The 27,778-nt window shown below is 41.1% G+C and overlaps 1 protein-coding gene across 1 annotated transcript in view; it reads left to right on the top strand.

The window, feature by feature from the left end:
• Positions 1–22,381, top strand: part of LOC128685202 (mucin-2-like) — a 98,809-nt gene extending 76,428 nt beyond the window's left edge. The window contains exons 4-7 of the mRNA XM_070085767.1: positions 4,262–4,461; positions 14,391–14,528; positions 16,107–16,200; positions 18,184–22,381. Coding sequence (XP_069941868.1) covers positions 4,262–4,461; positions 14,391–14,528; positions 16,107–16,200; positions 18,184–20,865 — 3,114 coding nt within the window. The 3' untranslated portion in view covers positions 20,866–22,381. The remainder of the gene's footprint in view (positions 1–4,261; positions 4,462–14,390; positions 14,529–16,106; positions 16,201–18,183) is intronic.
• The last annotated feature ends 5,397 nt before the right edge of the window (positions 22,382–27,778 follow it).

The raw sequence follows: 27,778 nt of genomic DNA, 5'->3' as shown, positions 1-27,778 counted from the left end.
TCAATTAATGCCACGAAACCTCTTTACCCTTGTCTAAATATTATTTACCTATATGTTTCACTGTAAACACCTGGTCCACACATCCCCTACCTTTCCTAAAGCCTCCTTGTTCATCTGCTATCCTATTCTCCGTCTTTCTCTTAATTCTTTCAATAATAACTCTACCATACACTTTACCAGGTATACTCAACAGACTTATTCCCCTATAATTTTTGTACTCTCTTTTATCTCCTTTGCCTTTATACAAAGGAACTATGCATGCTCTCTGCCAGTCCCTAGGTACCTTACCCTCTTCCATACATTTATTAAATAAAAACACTAATAATTCCAAAACTAATGTTTATTATTATAACCATTTTAGAAAACATCAGTAATGTTTGTTTCTTCATAATATATGATTTTACTTGGCGGAACTCCATCATTGGCTCAGTGTAACGTCGAAAGCATCCACCTCTCTTTTTCCAGACACAGGAGCTCTCTTTCTTCCAACATTTTACACTGTGTTTGTACCAGATGGCTGCAATTACGCTCAAAGATAGCAAATATCCAGTTCTGGCCAGGCAGATTATTATTAAATTTTGAAATGTGCCTTTCATACCTTTTCATATATCGTGAATGAAATTGGGCATTCATGTAGAGTTAAAGTTAGGTCAGGATCCTCTAACTTGGCAACATTTTGGGTTATAACTTTTTCCCGTGAATGACCTAAAGCCGTTTTCTTCTAATTCATCCCGGCTTCTTTGTGCTACTAGAACGAATATGTTGAAAAATTGTCTTGGGAATCTCAAATTTAGCTACAGCTTCACTAATGGACATTCCATTTTCAGTATGATTTAAGAGACTCTTGAACATCCTCATCAGAAGAAGTGTTTTTCTTTTAAAGCGCCGAAAATTGTCTGAAAAAATATGGGAAACTGTCACTTAAAATGAAGCAGATAAAAATATTATTGGACTCAGTTTATCATCTATCTACATTCAAACTACTTGTCGAACTCTTTTAATTTTTTAGTAAAAACTATCTTAACATAGTTCCTATTTGTGGTTAAAAAAACAATTATGCATCTTCTAAACTCTTCTGTTGATAACCATTGCCACTGACTAATTACAATGTGAAAAGAAACACAGAATACTTTAAATAATTTTTTCCGACTCTTTGTATTACATATATATATTTAGTGCCTAGACGTTCATAAATACATTCCTATGATTTATTTAAGGCAAATATTTTTTTTATTTATTGTAAAGTGGACTCAATTTCTCTACGGTGGACTCGATAACCTTACGCCACGGTTCTGGGAGGCCATCATCATTTCCCTACATAACACGAACCCCCTCCCCCAGGAAATATAGAGGTCAGGTGTATTAGATGGAGTTAAGTCTTGTGAGATCAGATGCCGGTATAAGAGTAACCCTTTTTGTATCTTGTGGTGAGGTAGAATCGGTTTAGCAAGAACTCTTGATATGGGTAAGTTTCTGGAGTTCTAGGCCACCGTGTTGGATACAGCAATTTGGAGGTCACTTGAAACAACGACACTTGCGCCAGTGATGCATCCTCCTTTAAAACCTCTCTAGCTTCTTTCCATTTCATCAAGTGCCCTTGCATGTTAATAAAGTAGTCTCTGCTGTACCAAACGTGTTCCCTCACTCGCTAGTCTAGACTTATGGTGGTTTCACTGTTTCAACCCCTGAATGGGTTGCAATGATTAATATGTATATATATATATAATTATTACCTTTTCATATAATTTTATATTGCTTATATTTGCGATAATAGCTAAATCGTAAGTGTATTGCTTTATATTATTATTTGACTTAGCTTCCTTTTGTTAGGTAGGATGTAACATATTATGTGCTCAGTTCAAGTCTTGATTGTCTAACTACTGTAATTATCGCTCTTTGCTCGTTTTCCTGCCGGCTTCTTGCTGGGCAGCGACCCACGGAGCTATCATGTGATCGAGGGGGGGTGTCCTCATCTCGCCTGAAGTATTCAGTCTGATCTAGACTCTCTTGGTGGTTGGACAGATCGTCTGTCTCATTATTCTTGTAGGTTCTGTGATACTCTGTTTACAGAACATTGTATAGACTTAGTGATTTTCGACGTTGTACTGAGGTTGTGTGTCGCTTAGACACTCTGAGCAACTCAGGTCCTGAGCTGTAGCTTCTGACCTAACTTGTACTGGTATCTGTGTATTATCACATTCGGGGATTTTCTTATGCTGAGCTTAGATTCAGTAGTATGGGAGTTTTGTGACTTTTGTGGAGGATCTGCTGATGGTTCCTACTTAGTGTCGTTATATTATCTCCTTGTTCCTGAGTCTGTGTCGCAGTTGCTTGTTATATTGCTATTGGGCTTAGCATTCTTTTTGTTGTTCAAGCAGACTGTTCTGATTGCCAGTTGGTCAAGAACTTAGTTTATTTGAGCACTTTGTCAGTCACTTGTTTAAGTCTAGTCGAGTCTTGAGACATAGCGAACTACTTAGAGCACTTACACACATACACAAACTTACTTGTACATATTTGTAATACCTTATTAAATGTTAATGTACCAGACGGTACTTAAGAATTATAAATGTGATATGTGCTTTCAGCACAATACTATTGCATACGAGAGAAGTGATTATTATTAATTTGTTTGAATTGATTAATTTAATTTAATTTGATGATATACCTCTAGACGATACTTAATAAATTTATTAAATTTTAATTTCTCTAGTTAGTAGCCTACCAGTTGTAATCCTGAAGCACTATTGAATTATACTGAATTCTAATGGATAATTGGACAAGGATACTGACTACTTGTTACAAAAACCCAGTAACAGGCTGGATACTAGAAGGACAGTCCTTTCTAGTAATCACTGGAGATCTCTAAGCTTTTAGAATCGCGTTTTTTGTAACATTCACATAAGTATACCTAGTCCCATTCTGCATGGGATGACAAATACACCTGCACTGATTTCCATCATCCTGCCTTGTCTTTTCTTCACTAATTCCCTAATAGTGGGCTACGAGACAGAGGCTACACTCATCTAGTGATCCACGAATGTTGTTTGATACCTCCTCTGCTGGAAGCATAACATACGCAGTTGGTGATCGCTCTTAGGCAGTCATGTGTATGATGCTGTGGGAACATCTGCAGCCAGAGATGAATTGTGGAGGAAACTGAAGGCATGTAAGCACTTGGAGAATGTGGTCACATTCCTTTTCCAGAAACTATGGGCTGGAAATCATGTTCTCTTTGCGGAAAATTTCAATGACTATCCCTGCCTCAGTCTGGGTCATGATGTGAGTGAAGTGAAGGACGTCTTACTTGTTTGTGGTTTTTATGAGCACCTTGAAGGTCAGCCTATGTAGACGTCTGCCTAGAAGAATTTCTTAGAATGGGCCACCATCAGTTAAATTCATGCAAGGACCTTCGTCCTTGTATGAATTTAACGGATGGTGCCTTGTTGTTGATTTTATATAGCACTGTATCCAGGTTGAGCAATGTTTGAAGGGAGCCACTGATCACAATGTCAGACACGGTGTCCCTGATCACAGTGTCAGAAACAGTGGCCCTGATCAGGCCACCGTTTCTGACACTGTGATCATTGTTAATTCATCTCTACTCCACGAACGCAACACGAACAGATGACTCATGTACGAACACTTGATCTTAACGAACTTGATCCCACCAACTCACCTGAATTAGATAATCAGTGTTTGTACACCTAATGGTTGCTATATTAACCATATTTTTTAAAGAAGTGGATTGGTAAGCCAGTGGAAGGCCTCGGTCAGATGACCAAAAGTCTAGCAACGGTCATCATTTGACTAGGACCCGCATCAGGAAACACTTGTCTTGGTTCCTGACAAACTTGACGCAACCTAATCAGTGTTTGTTCCAGGCTTTTTACTGGATTGATAAAAACCCCAATAACCGTAACGTCTGTTATGAAATCTCCACAGTGTTTCGTTCATGTCTTTATTTCCACGGTTTGCTAGTAGTGATAGACCAATGAATATTCGATAATTGTTAGTCACTAGCTCATGGTCACTCATACTCTGTCAGCAAGAGTTTCACTCTACCTTCGACGTGTAGTAAGGGAATCTAATTTACAAAAAAAAAAAAAATGTAAATTAATCACATTATTCAGAAGACAGCCTTATTACAAGCCAATCATTATATTCGGCAATTAAATGACATGTCTCACGTCGTCCCCTAAACCTGGAATACGTTAAAATGATGGCTGGAATAGCTTTCTAAATCTACGCTTCTCAACAGGAGTTCTACTCGACCTATGACGTGTGGACGGGGATTCGAACCGCCGTTACTTTGGCCCTCTTCTTCATCTTTACGGTTACTCTCATCCTGTACAAGAGCAAGTGCAAGCCTCACCGGAAATACGAGCCATACCCCAGCCTGGAGGACATGCCCGGCCGACCACTAGACTACTGCGACTATTGGTGCCCCAGCCCACTCAGGTCAGTATTGTTTGCTACCATTATTATTTATCAAAGTTAGGCACACTAGCAGTGTGTAGCTATTTAACTTCTGTTTCATAAATTTATTATATTCTGTTATATTGTCTCACATTATTGGTTACATACGTGGAGTAATGAAATCTATCAACCTGAGCTGTGAAGCTTCAGAACCTTGTTAGTGTCAGTACTGGGAAAGCAAGGGAGGCAGGGAGAGAGGCAGGGAAGGAGGCACGGAGGGAGACAGGGAGGGAGACAGGGAGGGAGACAGGGAGGGAGACAGGGAGGGAGACAGGGAGGGAGACAGGGAGGGAGACAGGGATGGAGAAAGTAAAGGGAAATGTTTGGTGTTTGACGGGACGATGTCAGAGGCGTGACATAGATCAGTACTGAGAGAAATTCTTCGTTGACACAACCTGCGTGAGGAAGGTACGTCAAAGACACCGAAAGCGCCAGTAAGATCGGTAACTGAAGATTCTGTCTGTATGTCTTGATGATACCAGCGGTATGAGCAGGTTGATACCAGAGGTGTGAGCAGGTTGATACCAGCGGTGTGAGCAGGTTGACGCTAGCGGTATGAGCAGGTTGATACCAGCAGAATGAGCAGGTTGATATCAGCGGTACGAGCAAGTTGATACCAGCAGTATGAGCAGGTTGATGCCAGCGGTATGAGCAAGTTGATACCAGCAGTATGAGCAGGTTGATGCCAGCGGTATGAGCAAGTTGATACCAGCAGTATGAGCAGGTTGATACCAGCAGTATGAGCAGGTTGACACTAGTGGTATGAGCAGGTTGATACCAGCAGTATGAGCAGGTTGATACCAGCAGTATGAGCAGCTTGGCAGCAGCGGTATGAGCAAGTTGATACCAGCAGTATGAGCAGGTTGATACCAGCAGTATGAGCAGGTTGATACCAGCGGAGTGAGCAGGCTCATACCAGCAGTATGAGCAGGTTGATACCAGCGGTGTGAGCAGGCTCATACCAGCAGTATGAGCAGGTTGATAATAGCGGTGTGAGCAGGCTCATACCAACAGTATGAGTAGCTTGATACCAGCGGTGTGAGCAGGCTCATACCAGCAATATGAAGAGCTTGATGCCAGCGGTGTGAGCAGGTTCATACCAGTAGTATAAGCAGGTTGATACCAGCGGTGTTAGCAGGCTCATACCAGCAGTATGAGCAGGTTGATAATAGCGGTGTGAGCAGGCTCATACCAACAGTATGAGTAGCTTGATACCAGCGGTGTGAGCAGGCTCATACCAGCAATATGAGGAGCTTGATGCCAGTGATGTGAGCAGGCTCATACCAGCAGTATGAGTAGCTTGATACCAGCGGTGTGAGCAGGCTCATACCAGCAGTATGAGCAGCAGGTTACAGAAATGGATGATTGCTGACCATAGAAATGATAGTAGCAGTGTGAAGGAGGTGAAGGATCAAGAGTGTTTACTAGGAGAGGATCAGACATGTTTAAAGGATCAAGAGAGTTTACTAGAAGATCAGACATGTTTAAAGGATCAAGAGTGTTTACTAGGAGAAGATCAGACATGTTTAAAGGATCAAGAGAGTTTACTAGGAGAGGATCAGACATGTTTTAAGGGACGGGAGGATCAATAGTGTTGAGATGATAAGCATGATCGTCACTCTGACTACCAGTCTTCCTAACTCCAACGAGTTAGAAGCACTACAAGTGATTTTGAATTATTAACGAAACTGCGGTTGGCCGGAATTCGATCCCGCGAAACCTTGTCCAGTTTTCCTTGTGTGCGGATAAATTTGTCAGTGCAATGAATATATATTTTGAAAACTTAGAATCCTTTTAGCTTTTGTCAAATTAGACTCTTAAAAAATGCGAAATCATCTTAATTCTTGAATGAGTGCAAAGAATTTTAAAAAAATATTACAAATGCAAATAAAAAAAATTATAAATACTGAAATATTGAGTATTAGATTTTCTGAGTGAGTGAAGCTTTACATGATGGCCGGAGCCTTCCCTCTGTCAGCACCAGTTTCCTTATACTACTGAGGCGGCTTGCATTTATAGCTTCACAAAGCTTTATTCAATCAGCTTGGCATTTTAAATTCTGGTCAACTATTTCTTGGCGAAGGTTTGCAAAGAAATGAAACGTTTGGTATATTTAAGAAAATATGCTGTTTATAACTCTTCATTATTTCTTAAGCTATGAACTCTGGGCTGCAAATGTGCAGAGCTTCAAGAACATGAAGTACACAGTACGTTTAACTTTTGTCTCATTTAATAATTAAAACATATAAAAAGAGCTAAGAGTTGTAGTGTCTAAACTCAATAATAAACTTTATATATAGTGTTAAATGATTTAATTCAAGTGGAATTGGTTGATAAATATATTCCCGAGCATTAAGCTTTGTACGTCAACCACTTATCTGTCTATTAGATTCTCCTTAAAAATACAAGAAAAAGTCTTGAAGAAAGATTACAACAACATAAATAAACTTGTAACATTAAACCCGGGGCAGAGACTAATGCTCTGTTCAAGTGAAAGATTTTAATCACCTTATTGATTTTCAAAAGTCCACGAGAGTTGGACTAAGTAAATCCATAGTTGAACGAAATATAATAGAATCGAGCTTTATAAAAAAAATAGTACTGATTGCAGTATGAATGCAAGTCCATAACTGAATAAATTAGATTCATTTACAATGAATAGAATTTCTGAGGATAAGCAGTGTTGAAAAGAATTTCCCTTTACCTGACATGTCCCTCTTAAATTTTAAGTCACGCTGAGTAAGGTCATATGTGAGGTCACATGTGGGATCATATTTTAGCTTTACAACTCCTCTGTTGTCTCATTATTTTTATTCTTCCTTGATAATGTGAGACAACATGAATGCATTTACAATATTCCTGTTTTTCATTCTGATTATATTTACATATTAAGATATTTATTTCCTGTAATGTTATTGCATGAACATGTAATATATGTATAACATTAACAGAACTACGGCTTGGTCAGGACTCGATCCTGCGTTCCCATGCCCAGCCCTGTGTGAACTGAACAAAATACTCATCCCTGTATCCACTGGACCACCACCCTGTAAACACCAGGCGCTCAGCAATACTGAGCATGTTATCCTGGTGGAAGGATATTCGTGGACGTGGATCCTCAGATACTAATTTCAACCTTATCCTGTTTGGTGTGTAGACTGCTACTGAAGGCTGGTACACCAAACAGGATGAGATTGAAATTAGTCTCTGAGGATCCACGACGACGAATGTCCTTGTACCAGGATAACACGTTCAGTACTGCTGAGTGCCTGGTGTTTACAGGGCGGTGGTCCAGTGGACAGAGTGCTCCGTACTTTGTTCAATTCACACAGGGATGGGTATATATATATATATATATATATATATATATATATATATATATATATATATATATATATATATATATATATATATATATATATATACATATACATACACACACACACACACACACACACACACACACACACACACACACACACATATATATATACATATATATATATATATATATATATATATAAACACTGATCTCTGGCTGAAGGAGACTCGAACCTACGAACCTTGGAACAAGGTACGCAGTGTTTTACCAATCTACCCACACTGGACCAATACCTTGGAGTCCAGTGTGGGTAGATTCGTAGGTTCGAGTCTCCTTCAGCCAGAGATCAGTGTTTGTATATATATATATATATATATATATATATATATATATATATATATATATATATATATATATATATATAAATTTATGTATAAATGTATATAAATATATATATATATACATATATATAAATATATGTATATATAAATATGTATATATATTTATATATAATATATATCAATATATATATATATATAAATATATATATATATATATATATATATATATATATATATATATATATAGAGAGAGAGAGAGAGAGAGAGAGAGAGAGAGAGAGAGAAAGACCCATACATTCTCAAAAATTCATATACATTCATTCACTCTCACACATGGACAAATAGATGTATACAGAAGACTGCATAATTATGCATGCATCAATATGCACATGCATGCATTCACAGATAAATGCACAAATAAATAAATACTTATCACACGCACTTATACACACATATACATATGCATAAATATACATCTGCGCACACATTGATATAAAAAATTACATATGTAAGTACACAAATGCATACTTATGCACACAAATACATAAACAAATGTACTGCATATATATGAAAGTGCACATACGTATACAAATTCATAAGCACAAAAGTGCACATATACATATTTTTATAGCTTGCTGCATGGGAATTTTATGACCACCTACCCATAATTCTTTTGCATGAGTTGAGGTAGAGGAGACTAGGCTTGTTGTTTACGGGGATACCCATCTTGGATCGGGCAGCGACTGAAATACATGTAGTTATTATTAGTAGTATTATTATATTTATTATTATTATTATTATTATTATTATTATTATTATTATTATTATTATTATTATTATTATTATTATTATTATTATTATTATTATTTATTTTTGTTATTTATTATTATTATTATTATTTACTATTATTATTATTAACAATATACAACAACAATAGCAAGTATAATAATAATAATAATAATAATAATAATAATAATAATAATAATAATAATAATAATAATAATAATAATAATAATAATAATAATAATAATAATAATAATAATAATAATAATAATAATAATAATAATAATAATAATAGCCTACAAAGTTTAACTATTTTATTCATTACAGAACCCAATTGTTTGCTTTATTAAGTTAACTTTGATGCGCTGATCACAAATATAACTTGAAAGTTTCTATCACATAAGATTTTTGAGATCGTAAGATCAATATTTTGGCTACTTAAGTTTGAAGAATCACTTGATAAATGTTACCTAACAGGTATAGATATTATATTATGAATAGATATTAATTGTGGCTTATACGGTGATAAAAAAAAAGTAATCTCTCTTTACGTAAATTTACTATAAATAAGCCTAGCATATATATAATAAACTTTTACATCGTAGTTCTTAGGCTTTCTGGCTTGTGTTCAATATCTCGCTTCCGCGCCAGTGACCAGCGCTCGTCGTTCATCAAACTGATCGTCAGGTTTCCCAAATATCTCTTCTCCATGATGACTTTGTCTTGATGAAGTCGTTTACTCTCTTCATTATTTACGTCAAGGAGGTTTAATGGGACAAAATCTTTGTGAGAATGGAGGAAATGATTCTTGAGGAATATCCGACTTCCCAGAAGATGATATGCTGTCACTTGCTTTTTTGCAATATTTCTCTAATCACGACCGTGATTACTGACCAAGAAATCTTACCTACCTACCTGAAGGGTGTTCCAGGGGTCAACGCCCAGGTGGATCAAGGCCTCTATTTGCTGGCAGCAAGTAGTCCAATGTATGAACCACAGATCCGTTGGTCGGATACTGACTTCGGGAATCTGTGCAACTCCATCTTGAAGGCAGACAGGAGTGTATTGGTGATTCCCCTTTTGCAGGGTGGTAGGATGTTGACCAGTCATGTACCCCTAATACTTATTGTGTTTTCTCCTAGTGTACTCACAGTACCCCTGCCTTTTATTGCAGGGTAACCGCCTGCCTAGTTCTTTCTTTCGCAGGGAGTCATTTCTGTACGCATGTTTTGGACAGTCCCTCTAGGATTTTCCAGGGGTATATTATGTTGTATCTTTTTCGCTTGAGCTCTAGGAAGTGCAAGTCAAGTGACTCCAAACATTACCAGTAATTAAAGTGCATGACTGAACTTATAAATGCAGTGAAGGTTCTCTGTATATTCTCTAGATCTGTGATTTCACCTGCCTTGAATGGAACTGTTAATGTACAGCGGTATTCCAGTGATTGAAAAAAGGTCAGCATTGACATGGCATCCCTTATTCTGAATCTTCTCATTATCCATCCTATCATTTTCCTCATAGATGTGATAGTGACAGTGGCATACGAAGTAAGTACTTTGAATTTTTTTTCATTTTATTAAAGGCTTTTTTACCACCTCCTGTCTCTCCTGTATCCTGTATGAATCATTTAACTCAAGTTCACTTTCCTAGTCAATGATTTCTTCCGTATTTCAGATAATCTAGCCTCCTAGAGAAGCTCAGTGATTCTTCCCTTCCCCTGAAGAGAGAGTGTCTTTCTCCCTTCCGTTGACTTTTTCTCTTCTTTTTTCTTAGGGGAATATGCCTTGAACATACTTCAGCTGCCAGAAAGTTGATCCTTTCAAGGCACCGGTTTGGATCCATGTTATTTAAGATATCCTCCCAACATGTTTCATTTAGGAAATGATTTATTTGACCCCAATTGTTGTTCTTGTTGTTGAAGTTGAATTTGTCAGTTAAAAGGACACAAGTGCAGCTAATGTGACATTTTACTGTGGCATCGTTTCGCTCTCTAGGAGCTTTGTCAAGCCGTTACAAAGAATACATGGACACAGAGGGTATATATAGGCTTAGAGTGAGGTGCAATACTAGTGATAGTAGTAGTATTAGTATTAGTAGTAGTAGTATTAGTATTAGTATTAGTAGTAGTAGTACCACTAGTATTACACCTAACATATTGTCGGTAATTCTACCAACATTCATGCAAGCTGAATTTGGTGAAGACAACCTCGTAACTTTCTGCATTTTGCTGGCCAGGACTCTAGTGCATATAAGTTTGGATTTCGATTAGATTGTGATCCGAATTATTTGTTTTCGATAGGTGAAGGGTTTTCCAGTCTAGTTCGCTCCACTTTCTGTTGGCTTAGGATGTATTTGTTACAGAGATTTAGCAAGTCATGTGTATGGGACTTTTTTTTTTATCTGAACTGCCTCCAGGGTTTGTCTCTGTTATAACATTATTTGCTACATTTTCCATTCTTACGTCTTAAATTTAAATTACTAAGCAGCAAAATGTTTGGTGCTGGGGTTGGAAGGTTTTCCAGATAGTAATCAGTTTTCAGTAACATGTTCCTTGAACTGTTGGGAAGTTGCATCTGGTGGCTTATATACAACCAAAATAACTAAGTTTTGATTGTCGATCTTTATTGCTAAAACTTCAACTACATCATTTGTGGGGTTCAGTAACTGTGCAAATGAGAGCATCTTGGATATACAGGTAAATTCCCTCTTGTTGCCTGATCTTTCTGTCTCCTCTAAGTTGTACCTTGTTTTGTTATCCATAGTTGCATGAGGTCTCTGTGAAGGCTGCGAGCATCGCATTTAGGTATGGTTCGTCAGAAAACAGGACAAGATTTTCCTGACGCGGGTCTTAGTCAGAAGATGACTCGTTATTGGAGCTTTTGGTCATCTGACCGAGGCCTTCCGCTTGCCCACCAGTCCAACCCTTTAAAAATTATGGTCATAGTTATAACCATTTTTACATCGCATTTGACTCCACTAGGAGTCCACTGATGAAAAGTGTTGTTGGTGGATGACTTAAGGTCATCCATCGTAAGTGTTCTTGAATGCCACTCATGCTCTCAGCTCAGCATCATGGAGACTTTCTTGTAAACGAGAATCAATTAGTTACCTCCGAATCTGAGGTTCAGTAAAGCCGTCTTCCTACAATTTGGCGTCATTAACGTAGGGAAGCCTCTTCATCAGAGGGGCAAATTCTGCATTTTCGCTGTTCAAAGCTTTGACGAACTTTTTAATGGGCCCTGGCTTAACGTGTAAAGGTGAAAGAAGAATGATCTCTCGATCGACTAATTACCTGAACGTCCTTCACGCCTGCCTCGTACAGTTCTCTAGTTGGCCACGAATGTTGAATATAGTGCTGGTTTGTATCTTAATTGTCCCACCATCACAGAAAACAGCAGTTCTTTGTAAATGCACATTACAGCCCTTATAACAAACCTGGTACATTTAGGTTACAACAGATTTTCCATTGAAACATCTCATATTCAATCGAAGTGAGAGGTTTTTGGATTGATTCATTTGTTTCTTTTGATTCTCTAGCGAAAGCTGTAAGCAAACTTTGGAGGGTGTTGCTATCGTTTTGTATTGTTGGAATCAATAGGTAAACGTCACTTTGCAGTATCATGGTGTTTACCCAAAGTCCTGAAGAGTCCATTAACATCACAACAGCAACATGCTATTTTTTTCTAATTTAAAGTTAGTTTCTTAGCTTTTCTGTTTCTAAATAAACTGATTTTTGTGACTGGGTGCAGTAAATTCCACTGGCGTAATCATGCACCAAGCAGCTCTGACTGTGCCTTTGATAAGTTAAGATTACGCATTAGGTCGTTAAGTTCATTTTGAGTCACTGGATATAGTTCCTGATTGTTGACTCAGAGTGGTTCAAACTCGGAATCTGAGTTAGCGGCTTCATCATCATCCAAGATAAATATACCGCTACAGGGTGGAGGTACTGGAACAGAAAGATCCTCTGAATGTTCCATCGGTCCGATGGCAGAAGAAAGATCTGGATATGATATTTAGGATTTGATTTTTGGTGAAAATTCCGGCACTTTTGTGATACCAAAACAACAATCCGTGGTGTGATCCTTTGGTTCCCTCCATGCTGGAAGGAACTCATACATGTAAATACCATGCATGACTTTCTTCCAGCAAACCCCTCGCGTAAGGACTTGGAGCAAGTCACACAACAGCGATGAGATGCCCACAGCTTGCCCTAGCCTCCGACCTTCACTCCAAAGTAGTGAAAATTCTCTGTTTTCACGATTCGTGACGTTTAGTCTCTGTTTTGTCGGAGTAAAGAGGCCACATAAATAACTAAAAAATTAGTCGTTTATGCAGTTAAAAATACCATTTATTTTGAAAAGAAGGAATCATACAATTCACTGGTGATAAAACATATATCCACAAAAATCAAACAAAGCCATAAATCATCTTCTATAAAATGACCAATATCTCAATAGACAACGATTTAGTTAAATTATTATTGTTATAATCAAGGGGAAAGCGCTAAACCCGTAGGATTATACAGCCCCTGTGGGAAGGGGAGGATGTGGAAGGTATTCAGGCTTAATTCAGGGAACTAGAGCACAGATCCAGTTCCCAAGATCAAGAGCCCCTCACCAGCGTCAAGGAACCTTCCTTGAGGGGAATTTAGTTAAAACGTAACAGGGCGGGTGAGGGTAGAGTCCTAGTTCACAGAAACTATAAGTGTTGGTGCGAAACTAAGTTCCGATTAGAATTCAGTGTCCTAAAATCTTTGTCGACCAGTGTAATATAATAATTAATGTCATATTTACACGTGATTCATAATGTTTACAAAACTGGATAACACTAACATTGCACAAGAAAAGTCCCTGGTTATGACGAACATTTTGGGAAATGTCACAGTGAGGCTCAAATTACTTGAATCAAGAGCCCTTCACAGTATCAAGGAATTCCCCCTTGGAGGGTATCATTTACAATAACACCAATAAAGTACACTTCAAAAAACTTTTCAACTGAATCCTTGAACTCAAAGTCATAAACCAACGTTTTGTTAGAAGGATTGTTATGTGGGAGAGTTTGGAAATGGGTTGCAATGTGGGTGAGCTTGGAGGATGAGTAACAATGTGAAACAGCTGGGAGGATGAGTTACACTGTGAAAGAGGATGGAGGATGAGTAGCACTGTGGAAGAGGATGGAGGATGAGTTACACTGTGGAAGAGGATGGAGGATGAGTTACACTTTGGAAGAGGGTGGAGGATGAGTTACACTGTGGAAGAGGATGGAGGATGAGTTACACTGTGGAAGAGGATGGAGGATGAGTTACACTTTGGAAGAGGATGGAGGATGAGTAACACTGTGGAAGAGGATGGAGGATGAGTTACACTGTGGAAGAGGATGGAGGATGAGTTACGATGTAGGTGAGTTAGGAAAATGAGTTACACTGTGGGTGAGTTACAACTCCCTTCCCTCGACTGCTACAGTCAGGAGAGGCTACAGAAGGTGAATGAGACGGAACCGCTGGGTTGGTGTTACAACCATGACCGAGGAGAGACTGGCTCAGCACCCCTTCCCATCCAACGTCTCGCCGGCTCCTACTCCAGCCTCAACAACTCCTTCAGGTGAGTCCTCGGGGTGGCCAGATCTGTTTACCAGGTCCTGGATCAAGTCAGTTAACAAGTCATAGGTCAGGTCAGCTTACTAGGCCGTGTTTTATCTCGTAAAATTTCCTGGATTTTTTTCTCTAAATTAATGTCGGGACCTAAATTTAGTACATTTTCCAAATATTAAAAAATCCTAAACTTTCTGGAAAATCAATACGGAATTAATTTGACTTCAGGCGCTGCCTCTCAGCCTTCTGAGCCGCGATAACACTTGTACATTGATTTTTAATACAATTAACTGAAATAATGGAGGAAGTGTTGAACTGTAAATATATTGTAGTGTTCCCCCCCCCCCCTCTCTCTCTCTCTCTCTCTCTCTCTCTCTCTCTTCTACATAAAGGCTTTTACTGAGTTTAAAGCTCCTTCCATTATTTTCAAGCTAATTTCTGTTATCTAGTTCAACTCATTTGCAAGCCCTGCCTAATATTACTTTTTGTTAAATTTCATCATTACGAAACACATATGTAAGAAACAGGATAAAGCTGGAACCAGCTGTGTGCCAGGGAATTCATTTCTTCTATGTTGTCATGTTGTACGAACATGTCCCAGGCTCGCGTCAATCTAGAACTGAGTTATCTCAGATGAAGTAATGTTCTTCAGAAGGGAACAGCCAGAGGGTAATTGCTTTTTGCTGCCTGTCTTGTAGTGTAGAAGCCGTCTTCTCGCTGTCTTCGGAGTTGAGCCAAGTATGGTACATTAACAATATTCACCCTGTATTTAACAATAAGGCCGCTCACATCTCTCTAGTGTCGAAGGCCCTACTGACATGACAGATCAGCCGTGGTCGGGTATAGGAGTGAGATGAGTCGGTCTCTATTCTGCCCTGAAAGCATAGGTGGAACAGGGAAAACCAAGAAAGTGGTGATTCATACAATGTTTTGCAGCCCCAACTGTCAAACCTTAGTGCTGTTAGCTTCGTAGCTGCCTTGTTTGTAAGATTTACCATGTGATTCTTCATTGACATTCTGGAGTCAGATTTTCCCTCTAAAGTATCACCTCATTCAAGCTGCTTAGAGGCCATCATCATTTATGTGTACTCAAAAGCAAATGTAACCTGGGTTACATTGGATTCTCTGTCTCTCTCTCTCTCTGTCTCTCTCTCTCTCTCTCTCTCTCTGTCCCTCTCTCTCTCTGTCTCTCTCTCTCTGTCTCTCTCCCTCTGTCTCTCTCTGTCTGTCTCTCTCTCTCTCTCTCTCTCTCTCTCTCTCTCTCTCTCTCTCTCTCTCTCTCTCTCTCTCTCTCTCTCTCTCTCTCTCTCTCTCTCTCTCTCTCTCTCTCTCTCTCTCTCTCTCGCTCTCTCTCTCTCTCTCCCCCACCTCCTTTTCCATTTCCGACTTCCCGTAATACATATATCTTTTATGATCCTCTCCCTCCCTCAACCTTCTATATATCACTCTCTATTCCCTCCCCTTCCATTTCTCCTGAATGTTTCCCGTCTCTCCATCATTATTCTTTCCTGCTTTAATGAGCCCTTTCCTCCCTCAATCTCTTCTTTCCATCGTTCCACCGCCTCTCTCACTCCTCCATATCCCGCAGGGTGAAGAGTTTGCCGGGTAGTGTTATGCGGATCAACTCCTCCCGCAATTCTTCCTTTGAGGGAGATGACGCATCCCAGGTCACCGGGCACTCGGTAAGTCAGGTCACGGGGCACTCGGTAAGTCAGGTGACTAGGCACTTGGTAAGTCAGGTCATCAGGCACTTGGTAGGTCAAGTCATCAGGTACCTGGTAAGTCAGAGAGAGAGGCTGCAGACGGTGACATACCCACACTGCGCTACTCTGAGAAAAACTTCCCCTCCTTCTGCTGCTGCCTTGCAACATTGCATAACTCCTGATGACGCACTGAGAAGTTCGAAAGTACTTGAGCTAAAGATTTCCACCCCCCCCTCACCCCTCGTGGCTTGTCTTACATAAGTTAAGATCGCCTGTCTGCGAATGTTTGAATAGATCACAAAAGCAACTAAAATAACGCTGTAGAATTTGGATTAGTTTTAAGCTCACAATCTCAGGAAAATTCTTCTTTAAATGAGCAAACAGTGAGGGTTAAAAATTTCACTGGTATTACAGTGTAAAGTAGTGAAGTGTAAAGTAGTGAAGTGTAAAGTAGTGAAGTGTAAAGTAGTGAAGTGTAAGGATCATACACAAACAAATTCACATCCAATAAACCTAAATTTCACTACCAACTACACTCAGTGGAAGTAATTCAACCTTACATTTTAATGTCAGGTAATAATAACTGGCAGTGACTTACCGGAATGAAGAATCATTCTGGGCCCAGTTAACCTCTCACAGCAGGAAGTGAAATAACGACACGTTGACTACTGGCTGGTGCGTATTTAAGGTAATCAATACAACCTTCTTACATTTCATAATAGCCCAAAGAGTAGCACTCTTGGTTAAGTCTTTATAAGGTGAGGACCGTAACTCTTTCCATGACACTCCAGTATTCAAATTAATGTTATATGATAAAATAAATGAACCCCGCTTAGGTTGAGACGTCATGTATTTTTTTCTTGTGGCTGTAAGCTAAGCAGTTATGAGTTTGTCAGTATGCTTAATTAAGAAAAAGATTTATATATATATATATATATATATATATATATATATATATATATATATATATATATATATATATATATATATATATATATATATATATATATATATTCCAAATTCATTTTCTCGTTAGGTATTGAATAAACACGCTTTTACTTAGACATTGCGAAACCATTTGCTTTCTTTCACTCTGTCTGGCTTAATACGATTCACGTATTAACAACAGAGTACTCAGTAACTTTTAAATTTGTGTTTTGAGATACTCATTACTAGGTTCATTACAAAACCAATATTATTCTCAACTATTAACCAAGTTTCAAGCTTGTGTAGTTTTATAGGAGAACTTTTATGCACCCCATGGCACCGACTGTTCAAGTCTCGCTGAGAAACTTTGTTAAGGTCAAGCCAACTCTCACCCGAAGTATTTCCATTGATGTGCTTCCGTATCCCTCAGATTTAGGCGTCGGAGACACGTATAAACCTTTATGTCTTTCATTTCACTATTCAGGTGTGCGTCTAACATGTGCTATTGTCATACTAGTAAGTCATTGCAAGAACAACGTATAGAAAAAAAATTATATGCAATATCGCAATAACGAGGCTGCAAACAAATCACATAAGACAGTGTACACAGCACAACTTACAAAATTTATTTCTTGAAATTAAGATAAGTGAAAGGTATGGAAAATAAAAATTATGAAAAATTCAGGGCAGTGAGGTGACTTATAAAGTAGTTGTAAGTTATGGAAACTTATATAAACAAATACTAAATTCCAAAGAAATTAAAATTATGTTTTAAAAAATTAAATCACAGAAGGGTTGGGGTTCGAACCCATGGTAAGTGAACCCCTAACACTGTTAATAGTGAACAAAAGTGGGCGGACTACATGTTATGTTATTATACTGGTGATACACGAATTTCTAACCAAATCAAAAGTGAGTGTCTTGTAATGTTATGATCATAAGATTTCTTTATTGAATCGCAAACACAAAAGTTTTCTTCCAGAAATGCTTACTACTACAGTAGCACGTTGGTAAAACTTGCATCAACTTTTGCAGGTTCGCTCGGAGTTCCTGTCTGTGCCAGGAGTAAGACTACAGTCAACTGGATCCAGCAGTGATGGATACAGTGCGGGATCCTCTACGCATGATTTGTCAGGGGAAATGACGGCAATGGCCCTACTTGGCGTTCCAGGCCTAGGTCCCCGTGGCAACAAGCCGGTGCTCCAGCTGGGTGGGATGGATTGGGATAGCGACCATGCCACCGCTGAGTGGATCCAGACCATCGATATCAACGTCATTCAACCCACGCCTAACATCTCCCCATGCGGGTCAGTTCGCAGCGTCTCTGACAACACTGAATTGTCTCGGTTGCCACTACCTGGTCGGGTTCGTGTTGCTTCCGTGGTTTCCTTAGATTCGCCAGAATTTGACAATCGGTCTATTGGATCTGATTCAGTTTTCATGGAAGATTCAATGGGCGATTTCAGCAGTTTGTCAGAAAGTATAGATAGCGGAACCCCTTCGCTCCAGGCATCATCACGCTCAATGCTCACTCCATCACCCAGGAGCTCACTTCGCAAGGTCCAATCATTCCGTCTAGGCATTAACCCATCTGCTTCTGCTGCTTCTTCAGCCTCGCCTGTGCCCACCCGTGTCCCAACTCTTGCTGATCTGCATCGCCCACGCGACCAACGGAGTCGCCAGAAACTTCTTAAGCGACAACAGGTGCAAGACATTCCTGTGCCTAGTATTACACGTTCTGGTCCCGCCTTGTCGTCACTGCTTGTGCCTAATCTAGGAGGTCACTTAAATGCCTCCTGTGAGCGCTTAGCAGCTCATTCTGCAGTGTTGGCTGAAAGCGAAATGGGCAGCAGCTTCGGATCCAATTCTTTAACTCCAGCTGGCAGTACTGAGGAAGAGCCCATGTGCGCTGTATACACAGTGCCGTCGTTACGTCGGTGTAACTCAGCCACGACACCTGGCCAGAAGGAAGAGGCAGCAGGTTGGAAAAGGGCGGACAGTGCCCAGAATCCTTCTGTGCGACGAGCAGACAGCGCCTCAGGTCCTCAACGGCAATCAAGTGAGTCATCCAGTGGATCTGATGATGCTAGTGAGTCTGTATCATTTCATTTGATGGTGCCAGCACTTAGTATAGACAACCCTAGTAACGACACCAGTCGAGCCTCCTCTCCAACTCTCTCTCCACCCAGTTCACCGAATACTTCGCCACCTCCAACTGTATTTCCTGCAAGTCCACAGCATCCACGTGTTTCAGAAGGGCCAGTCACAGACACGCTCACACCAACATCGGGTCTAGGGAGGGGTCTGAGAGGCAATGGTGGACGACGAGTGCTACGACGGCAGTACAGCCAGTGCATACCACCGAGTCCTGCACTGTCACGTGAGATTCCTGCCCCCACGTCTCTCCCGACATATGTTGAGGAAAATGATGCCGACGAAGAATTTTCCTTTCCAGCAGCACCACCTCCCTCGCCCTTCAGAGCCGGTCATTCTTTATTTTTCCGTCGAGATTCTGGGCCTCCCTCCCCCCTTGTTGCAGCTCACCATGTCAACCGCCAGGACTCAGGCCCCTCCCCGCCTCTCTTATCTCCACATTACCTCAATCGTCAAGACTCCGGCCCTTCACCACCTCTCTTAACCCCTTATTACATTAACCGGCAAGATTCTGGTCCCTCGCCGCCCATTTTATCTCCTCATCACCTTAACCGGCAAGACTCTGGTCCTTCACCCCCTCCTCCATCTCCATATTATCTGAACCTTCAAGAACCTGGGGTATCTCCACCCGTTTTATCTCCCAACCACTTAAGGCGTCAAGACAGTGGAATGTCACCATCCCCAAACCACTTCCTTCGTCAAGAATACAGATCTTCCCCTTCTCCTAATCAATTTCACCGGCAAGAGTTCGGTATTTCTCCATCCCCTAACCACTTCCACCGTCAAGATTTTGGAATCTCACCTTCGCCTAACCACTTCCACCGTCAAGAATACGGAAGTTCACCTTCACCTAACAACTTCTACCATCATGAATTTGGAATGTCTTCATCCCCTAGCCACATCCACCGTCAGGACTATGGAACTTCTCCATCCCTTATACTTTTCCATCGTCAAGAGTTCGGCCTTTCACCATCCCCTAACTACTTCCACCGTCAGGACTACGGATCGTCTCCTTCCCCTAACCACTTCCACCGTCAGGACTACGGATCTTCTCCATCCCCTAACCATTTCCACCGTCAAGACTCAGGAACTTCCCCGTCTCCTAGCACTTTTAGCAGCCATCTTGACTCCGAAACTTCCCCTTCTCCTAACAATTTCAGCAACCTCCAAGACTCAAGCTCATCATCACCCCGCTCAAAAAGCTGTCAGCACTCCCAACAAGATTCCAGCCCATCATCGTCCCTTCGTTCACCTCCATATGAGCTTCACCATGGAGACTCCAGCCCACCCTCGCCCACTCCTCCCAGAGGTCGCTCTCTTCATCGTGATGATTCCAGTCCACTTTCACCCACCGAGCTTCACAGTAGTGAATCAAGTCCGGTGCCAGTGGAACAACTAGCAACAAGCCCACCAGCTCTAGAACAACTAGCAGCAGGCACACCATCTATGGATCAAACATTAACAAGCCCGTCTTCTATGGAGCAGACAGATACCCATAAAAAAGAATCCAAGGAATCCCGCCCGTCTTCGCCCACCTGTTCTGTCATGGAGACCTCCTGCTAACACTCAGTAAACCCAGTATAGGCCCTTTGTAAAATTTTCCATGTAACTGTAGCGAGGTTTAAGGTATAGCAACATCGCGCCAAGAACCTCATATGATAAACACTACGTACCCAGCGAATTAGTTGTATTAGGTGTATTGTATTTACAGTGTGCAAAAAAACAATCTCTATAAATATGTTTCTAATTCTATAAACATCTTCAATAGCCCACTAAACTTTATGTTGAAGTTACCCCTTAAAGCATTGTCATTCTCTGTAGCGATCATTTGCTTTCGTTTTCTGTTACTGTTTCTGGGATAACACTGGTAATTAAGGATATATAATTTTTTTCCTGTGCTAAGCTACTGATTTGTATTTGTGTATATTAATGGTTAGCTGACCGGTCAGTGGTACAAGGTGGCCATCTTGCGACTCCCTCGTTTGTTATTCGGTGGTATTAAAGTAGATGAATATTATTATTTTGTCGCTGTTATATGCTAACGTTAATAATGTGTTTTAATGTAATAATAATAATAATAATATCTTTATTTACTACAAGTACATGTACAAGGTATACAGACCATAGCTGACATCAGTGACATACTACTACTCACAAGCTCTACTCACAACAGTGTCCTTGATGAAGCTCTACTCACAACAGTGTCCTTGATGAAGCTCTACTCACAACAGTGTCTTTGATGAAGCTCTACTCACAACAGTGCCCTTGATGAAGCTCTATTCACACCAGTATCCTTGATGAAGCTCTACTCACAACAGTGTCTTTGATGAAGCTCTACTCACAACAGTGCCCTTGATGAAGCTCTATTCACACCAGTATCCTTGATGAAGCTCTACTCACAACAGTGACCTTGATGAAGCTCTACTCACAACAGTGTCCTTGATGAAGCTCTACTCACAGCAGTGTCCTTGATGAAGCTCTACTCACAACAGTGTCCTTGATGAAGCTCTACTCACAACAATGTCCTTAAGGAAGCTCTACTCAACAATGTCCTTAAGGAAGCTCTACTCACAGCAGTGTCCTTGATGAAGCTCTACTCACAACAGTGTCCTTGATGAAGCTCTACTCACAACAATGTCCTTAAGGAAGCTCTACTCACAACAGTGTCCTTGATGAAGCTCTACTCACAACAATGTCCTTGATGAAGCTCTACTCACAACAATGTCCTTAAGGAAGCTCTACTCACAACACTGTCCTTGATGAAGCTCTACTCACAACAGTGTCCTTGATGAAGCTCTACTCACAACAATGTCCTTAAGGAAGCTCTACTCACAACAATGTCCTTGATGAAGCTCTACTCACAGCAGTGTCCTTGTTGAAGCTCTACTCACAACAATGTCCTTAAGGAAGCTCTACTCACAACAATGTCCTTGATGAAGCTCTACTCACAACAGTGTCCTTGATGAAGCTCTACTCACAACAATGTCCTTAAGGAAGCTCTACTCACAACAATGTCCTTGATGAAGCTCTACTCACAACAGTGTCCTTGATGAAGCTCTACTCACAACAGTGTCCTTGATGAAACTCTACTCACAACAATGTCCTTAAGGAAGCTCTACTCACAACAGTGTCCTTGATGAAGCTCTACTCACAACAATGTCCTTGATGAAGCTCTACTCACAACAATGTCCTTAAGGAAGCTCTACTCACAACACTGTCCTTGATGAAGCTCTACTCACAACAGTGTCCTTGATGAAGCTCTACTCACAACAATGTCCTTAAGGAAGCTCTACTCACAACAGTGTCCTTGATGAAGCTCTACTCACAGCAGTGTCCTTGATGAAGCTCTACTCACAACAATGTCCTTAAGGAAGCTCTACTCACAACAGTGTCCTTGATGAAGCTCTACTCACAACAGTGTCCTTGATGAAGCTCTACTCACAACAATGTCCTTAAGGAAGCTCTACTCACAACAGTGTCCTTGATGAAGCTCTACTCACAACAGTGTCCTTGGTGAAGCTCTGCCAGGATCATAATGATGTCCCAAGAAAACCTTGTTTCCCATTGTTTGTCTTTTTCCATAATGTCAGCAATAAGATATTTGTACACAAATGCGCAGTAGCTAACATTATTCACACTGTTCTAGAGTGTTCTGCCTGAGGTGGTAAGTAGGGAAACTCTTGCGTTCCTAGTCTGTTACCCACATTTACGTCGCAGATGGTCACGAGACCTTCATACCCGTGGCCTGGTATGCAACGCCCTCGCTTCACACGCTGAGTGTCTGTGGTTCGATCCCTGGTAAGGGTGGAAAAAATATCTGGAGTCTACCTGGAGGGTATTCCGGGGATCAACGCTCCCGCGGCCCGGTCCACGACCAGGTCTCCCGGTGGATCAGGGCCTGATCAGCCAGGCTGTTACTGTTGGCCACACGTAGTCCACCGTACGAACCAGAGCCCGGCTGATCCGGCACCGACTTCAAGTATCTGTCCAGCTCCCTCTTGAAGGCAGCCAGGGGTGGTAACATTGGGCGTGTTTCCTTACACCTGTCGTCCTGTTCACTTAACAAGCAAGTAGGTACCTGAGTGTTAGTCGACTTGTGTGGATCGCATCCTGGGGGTGACAAGCTTGAGGACCCCAATGGAAATAAGACAGTCCCTTGATGACTTTTTTGGGTTATCTAGGGTGCCTAACCCTCCTGAGTTAAAAATCCGAACAAAAATATTATCTCTAGAACAGGAGCCGCCCTGCCCAACCTCAGATCAATCCTCATTAACTCTCGTACCTCAGGCACTATATGACGTATTAAAGGTTAAGTGTTTTCCAGTGGATATCATGTCGATTAATGGGGTGTTAATGTTGCAGTTTTATAAACTGGCAAGACCCTGCCTTGGTGGGAATCGGCCAGTGTGTCAATAAAAATAAAAAAAAATGTCGATTACAAGACTAGAGGCACAAATTCGTCAGCTAAAAAAACCAAGTTATCACACGGAGGTTAACTAGTACGTGGGAAAATTTGTGATAACAGTAATGTATAACTTATAGTTAATGTGAATTATATACCATATAATTAGTGGTTGACAATATTAACAAGATGTTGAATTAAACACATGTGCAATACCTGGGCATCTTTATTCTGAAATAGATTCACCAACAAAAGTATATATCTTCTGCAACCTATTTACTAAGTTTATTCAGGTATGTACAAATGCAGTTACATAGATTATCGTACATAGCAGAATTATTGCATGACCTACTTTGAACATTTGTGGCGATACCTTCAACTGCTGCACTTTATCTGACTCATTACTCAAGCGCCCTCCATCCTACCTATGCTTCAGATTAATCAAGACAAAGGTATCAAACACCTGCTTCAAGGCTAAGTGACTGACTATTTAATCGTCTAGTATCTCCAGCTTCATTAACTTCAAAGCTGTGGGACTGATTTCCTTATCATCTACTGTCTACAGTGTATAAGCTCTTTAAAAGTGTATAGATAAAGCCACAGACTGACGAAATGTCTTCCAAATACAGATACCCAGGAGTTGGTTATGTATCTGTTTCATCATTATAATATATGACTGAAAGATACAGTATATTAAATTTTGGCAAAATGTTGACCAATAAGTTTGACAGTCTGAAGCTTAAGAGTCATAAATCTCACTGAATATAAGAGCGAAGAGGAAAAATAGAGTATTTAATGTGACCAGTTCAGGGAATGAGAACCACACAAGGGAATGAGAACCACACAAGGGAATGAGAACTACACAAGGGAATGAGAACTACATAAGAGAATGAGAACCACACAAGGGAATGAGAACTACATAAGAAAATGAAAACCACACGTAATCTATATTCCCTTACATTAATTTAGTTAAAACTCATTTTATCAACATCATCCCTATTTATCTAATTCATTTTACCATTCATATTGTTGTTATTAATACCACCAATTTATTTCAACCTGAGTTATAACCACTAAAGGCATTATAACAAATTGTTTTACTAAATTAATACGAAAATGTCATGATCATAGACCAAATTGTTAATGATTAGATTTTTTTTTTTTAGAGTTTGCTACCGAAGTGGCTAGTTTATTGGGCCTCTTATACCCCTCTTATACCCCTCCTATGGACGGTAGTACAAGAGGATATGGAAACTGGGCTCCATAAGGGTTTACAGGATCATCTGGATTTATATCAGTTCAGTCACCCGTTACAAACAAATTTAGGAAATTTGCTTAATATATCCGGTATCTTATTTTTATTAACAAGATATCTTGATATGTCACATTAGTTATTATACTGTCTATCTCTATATTCCTGAATAAGTGGACAATTTGGAATATAGTGTTCAAGATAGTGACCATAGGGCTGGCCATATAGTTTGCCTCTGGTTTGATCAACATCTGTGTCTCCCAAACTGCCAGAAGTACTTGTAACCAAGCCTAAGCCTGGCCACTACAACATCAGTCAGTCTGTTCACATTGTAAGTTGCTTGTGGCATGCAGAGAGTACGTAACCTTTATTCGGCGCATGTACACACCCTCATTTACAGGCTATCTCCCCCAACCAGCGAACCAGGTGACTGAGGGTTGACGATAGGGCCCCGTCGTTCAACCAGTACCCAGGTTCCAGCCAATGAGAAGATGGTTTTGGCAATCGCAGAGGTTATGTGGGTACCACTCTCCTGTCTGCCCTTGTCATTCCCATTCTAGAGCTGGTTGAAGCACGGTCTGCTCTCTAGTGGCTTCTATTCTGCCTTGCTTACCGTGGAGTGCACTAATACCTATCACTGTACATAGTGTATATAGTGTACATACTTCTGTTCTAAATTGGTGAAGGATAATACAAGTCAAAAGTTTTCTGCTGTGTTTATTTTGCTCCCATTACACCCAGGATAACAGGCCATTTGGACTCCTGGGTTGTAATATTGCTCCATAAACATACTTATCTACGTTCATGTTATCATAGTGGGTTATAGATCTATTCAGGCTTTTAACTGCATTACTATAGCAATCATTTTCATTATTTACTTCTCTCCTAATATTATTCCTAATGCTAGACACAGTTATACCAAAGTTATATTATACATTCTTCTTCAGGGTACTTTTCTTGGCTAACACTTCAATTTTATCATGAATTAGTAATCCAATGTGTGATGGAATCCATAGCAATTGTACATTAATTACTTTATCCCGGACATTTGAGGATCAATACGTGGCTTCGCCAACGAGCATGTTGTTAGTCTTTATATGAGTCAAGAGCCTTCAGTGATGACACAGAATCATTAACAATGAGAGAGTGAAGCTTTGTGTCATAAGTTAACTCTAGTGCCATTAGGATGGCAAACAGTGCAGTTTACAGTGTAGACGCCTAGTTCTTAATACTTAATGCCTAACTCAACAAAGTTCCCATCGTTCTTAACAAGGGAGGTTGCAACAAGAGCAGATGTAGCCCTGCCAGCATCCCATCGTTTTTAACTAGGGAGGATGCAACAAGAGCAGATGCAGCACTGCCAGCATCCCATCGTTCTTAACAAGGGAGGCTGCAACAAGAGCAGATGTAGTCCTGCCAGCATCCCATCGTTTTTAACTAGGCAGGATGCAACAAGAGCAGTTGCAGCCCTGCCAGCATCCCATCGTTCTTAACTAGGGAGGATGTGAAAAGAGCAGATGAAGTTCTGCCTGCATCCCATCCTTCTTAACTAGGGAGGATGTGACAAGAGCAGATGCAGCTCTGCCAGCATCCCATCGTTCTTAATTAGGGAGGATGCAACATGCGAGGGAGCCACACATGCGAGGGAGTCACACAGACGAGGGAGTCACACATGCGAGGGAGCCACACATGCGAGGGAGCCACACATGCGAGGGAGCCACACATGCGAGGGAGTCACACATGCGAGTGAGCCACACATGCGAGGGAGCCACACATGCGAGTGAGCCACACGTACTAGGGAGCCACATATACGAGGGAGTCACACATACGAGGGAGCCACACATGCGAGGGAGTCACACATGCCAGGGAGCCAAACATGAGAGGGAGCCACACATGAGAGGGAGCCACACATGCGAGGGAGCCACACAGACGAGGGGGTCACACATACGAGGGAGCCACACATGCGAGGGAGCCACACATGCGAGGGAGCCACACATGCGAGGAAGCCACACATGCGAGGGAGTCACACATGCGAGGGAGCCACACAGGCGAGGGAGTCACACATGCGAGGAAGCCACACATGCGAGGGAGCCACACAGGTGAGGGAGCCACACATGCGAGGGAGTCACACATGCGAGGGAGCCACACAGGCGAGGGAGCTACACAGGCGAGGGAGTCACGCAGGCGAGGAAGTCACACATGCGAGGGAGCCACACAGGCGAGGGAGTCACACATACGAGGGAGCCACACAGGCGAGGGAGCCACACATGCGAGGGAGCCACACAGGCGAGGGAGCCACACATGCGAGGGAGCCACACAGGCGAGGGAGCCACACATGCGAGGGAGTCACACATGCGAGGGAGCTACACATGCGAGGGAGTCACACATGCGAGGGAGCCACACAAAAGAAAGTTAAACAAATGGTAGCCATGCAAATTAGAGGGAGTCAAAACAGTGGGAGCCATATAAGACAGAGAACCACACAAGACAGAAAGAACCACACAAGAAAGATAGAACCACACTAAAGTGAGAGGGAGTCAGTGACCACATAAGTGAGAGGGAGTCAGGGTGACCACACAAGTGAGAGGGAGTCACGGTGACCACACAAGTGAGAGGGAGTCAGGCTGACCACACAAGTGAAAGGGAGTCAGGGTGACCACACAAGTGAGAGGGAGTAAGGGTGACCACACAAGTGAGAGGGAGCCAGGGTGACCACACAAGTGAGAGGGAGCCAGGGTGACCACACAAGTGAGAGGGAGTAAGGGTGACCACACAAGTCAGAGGGAGCCAGGGTGACCACACAAGTGAGAGGGAGCCAGGGT

The sequence above is a fragment of the Cherax quadricarinatus genome, chromosome 1 (assembly GCF_038502225.1).
Source record: "Cherax quadricarinatus isolate ZL_2023a chromosome 1, ASM3850222v1, whole genome shotgun sequence".
Taxonomy (NCBI): Eukaryota; Metazoa; Arthropoda; class Malacostraca; order Decapoda; family Parastacidae; genus Cherax; species Cherax quadricarinatus.
The sequence above is the reverse complement of the archived record's forward strand: the minus strand, read 5'-3'. Positions and strand labels throughout refer to the sequence as shown.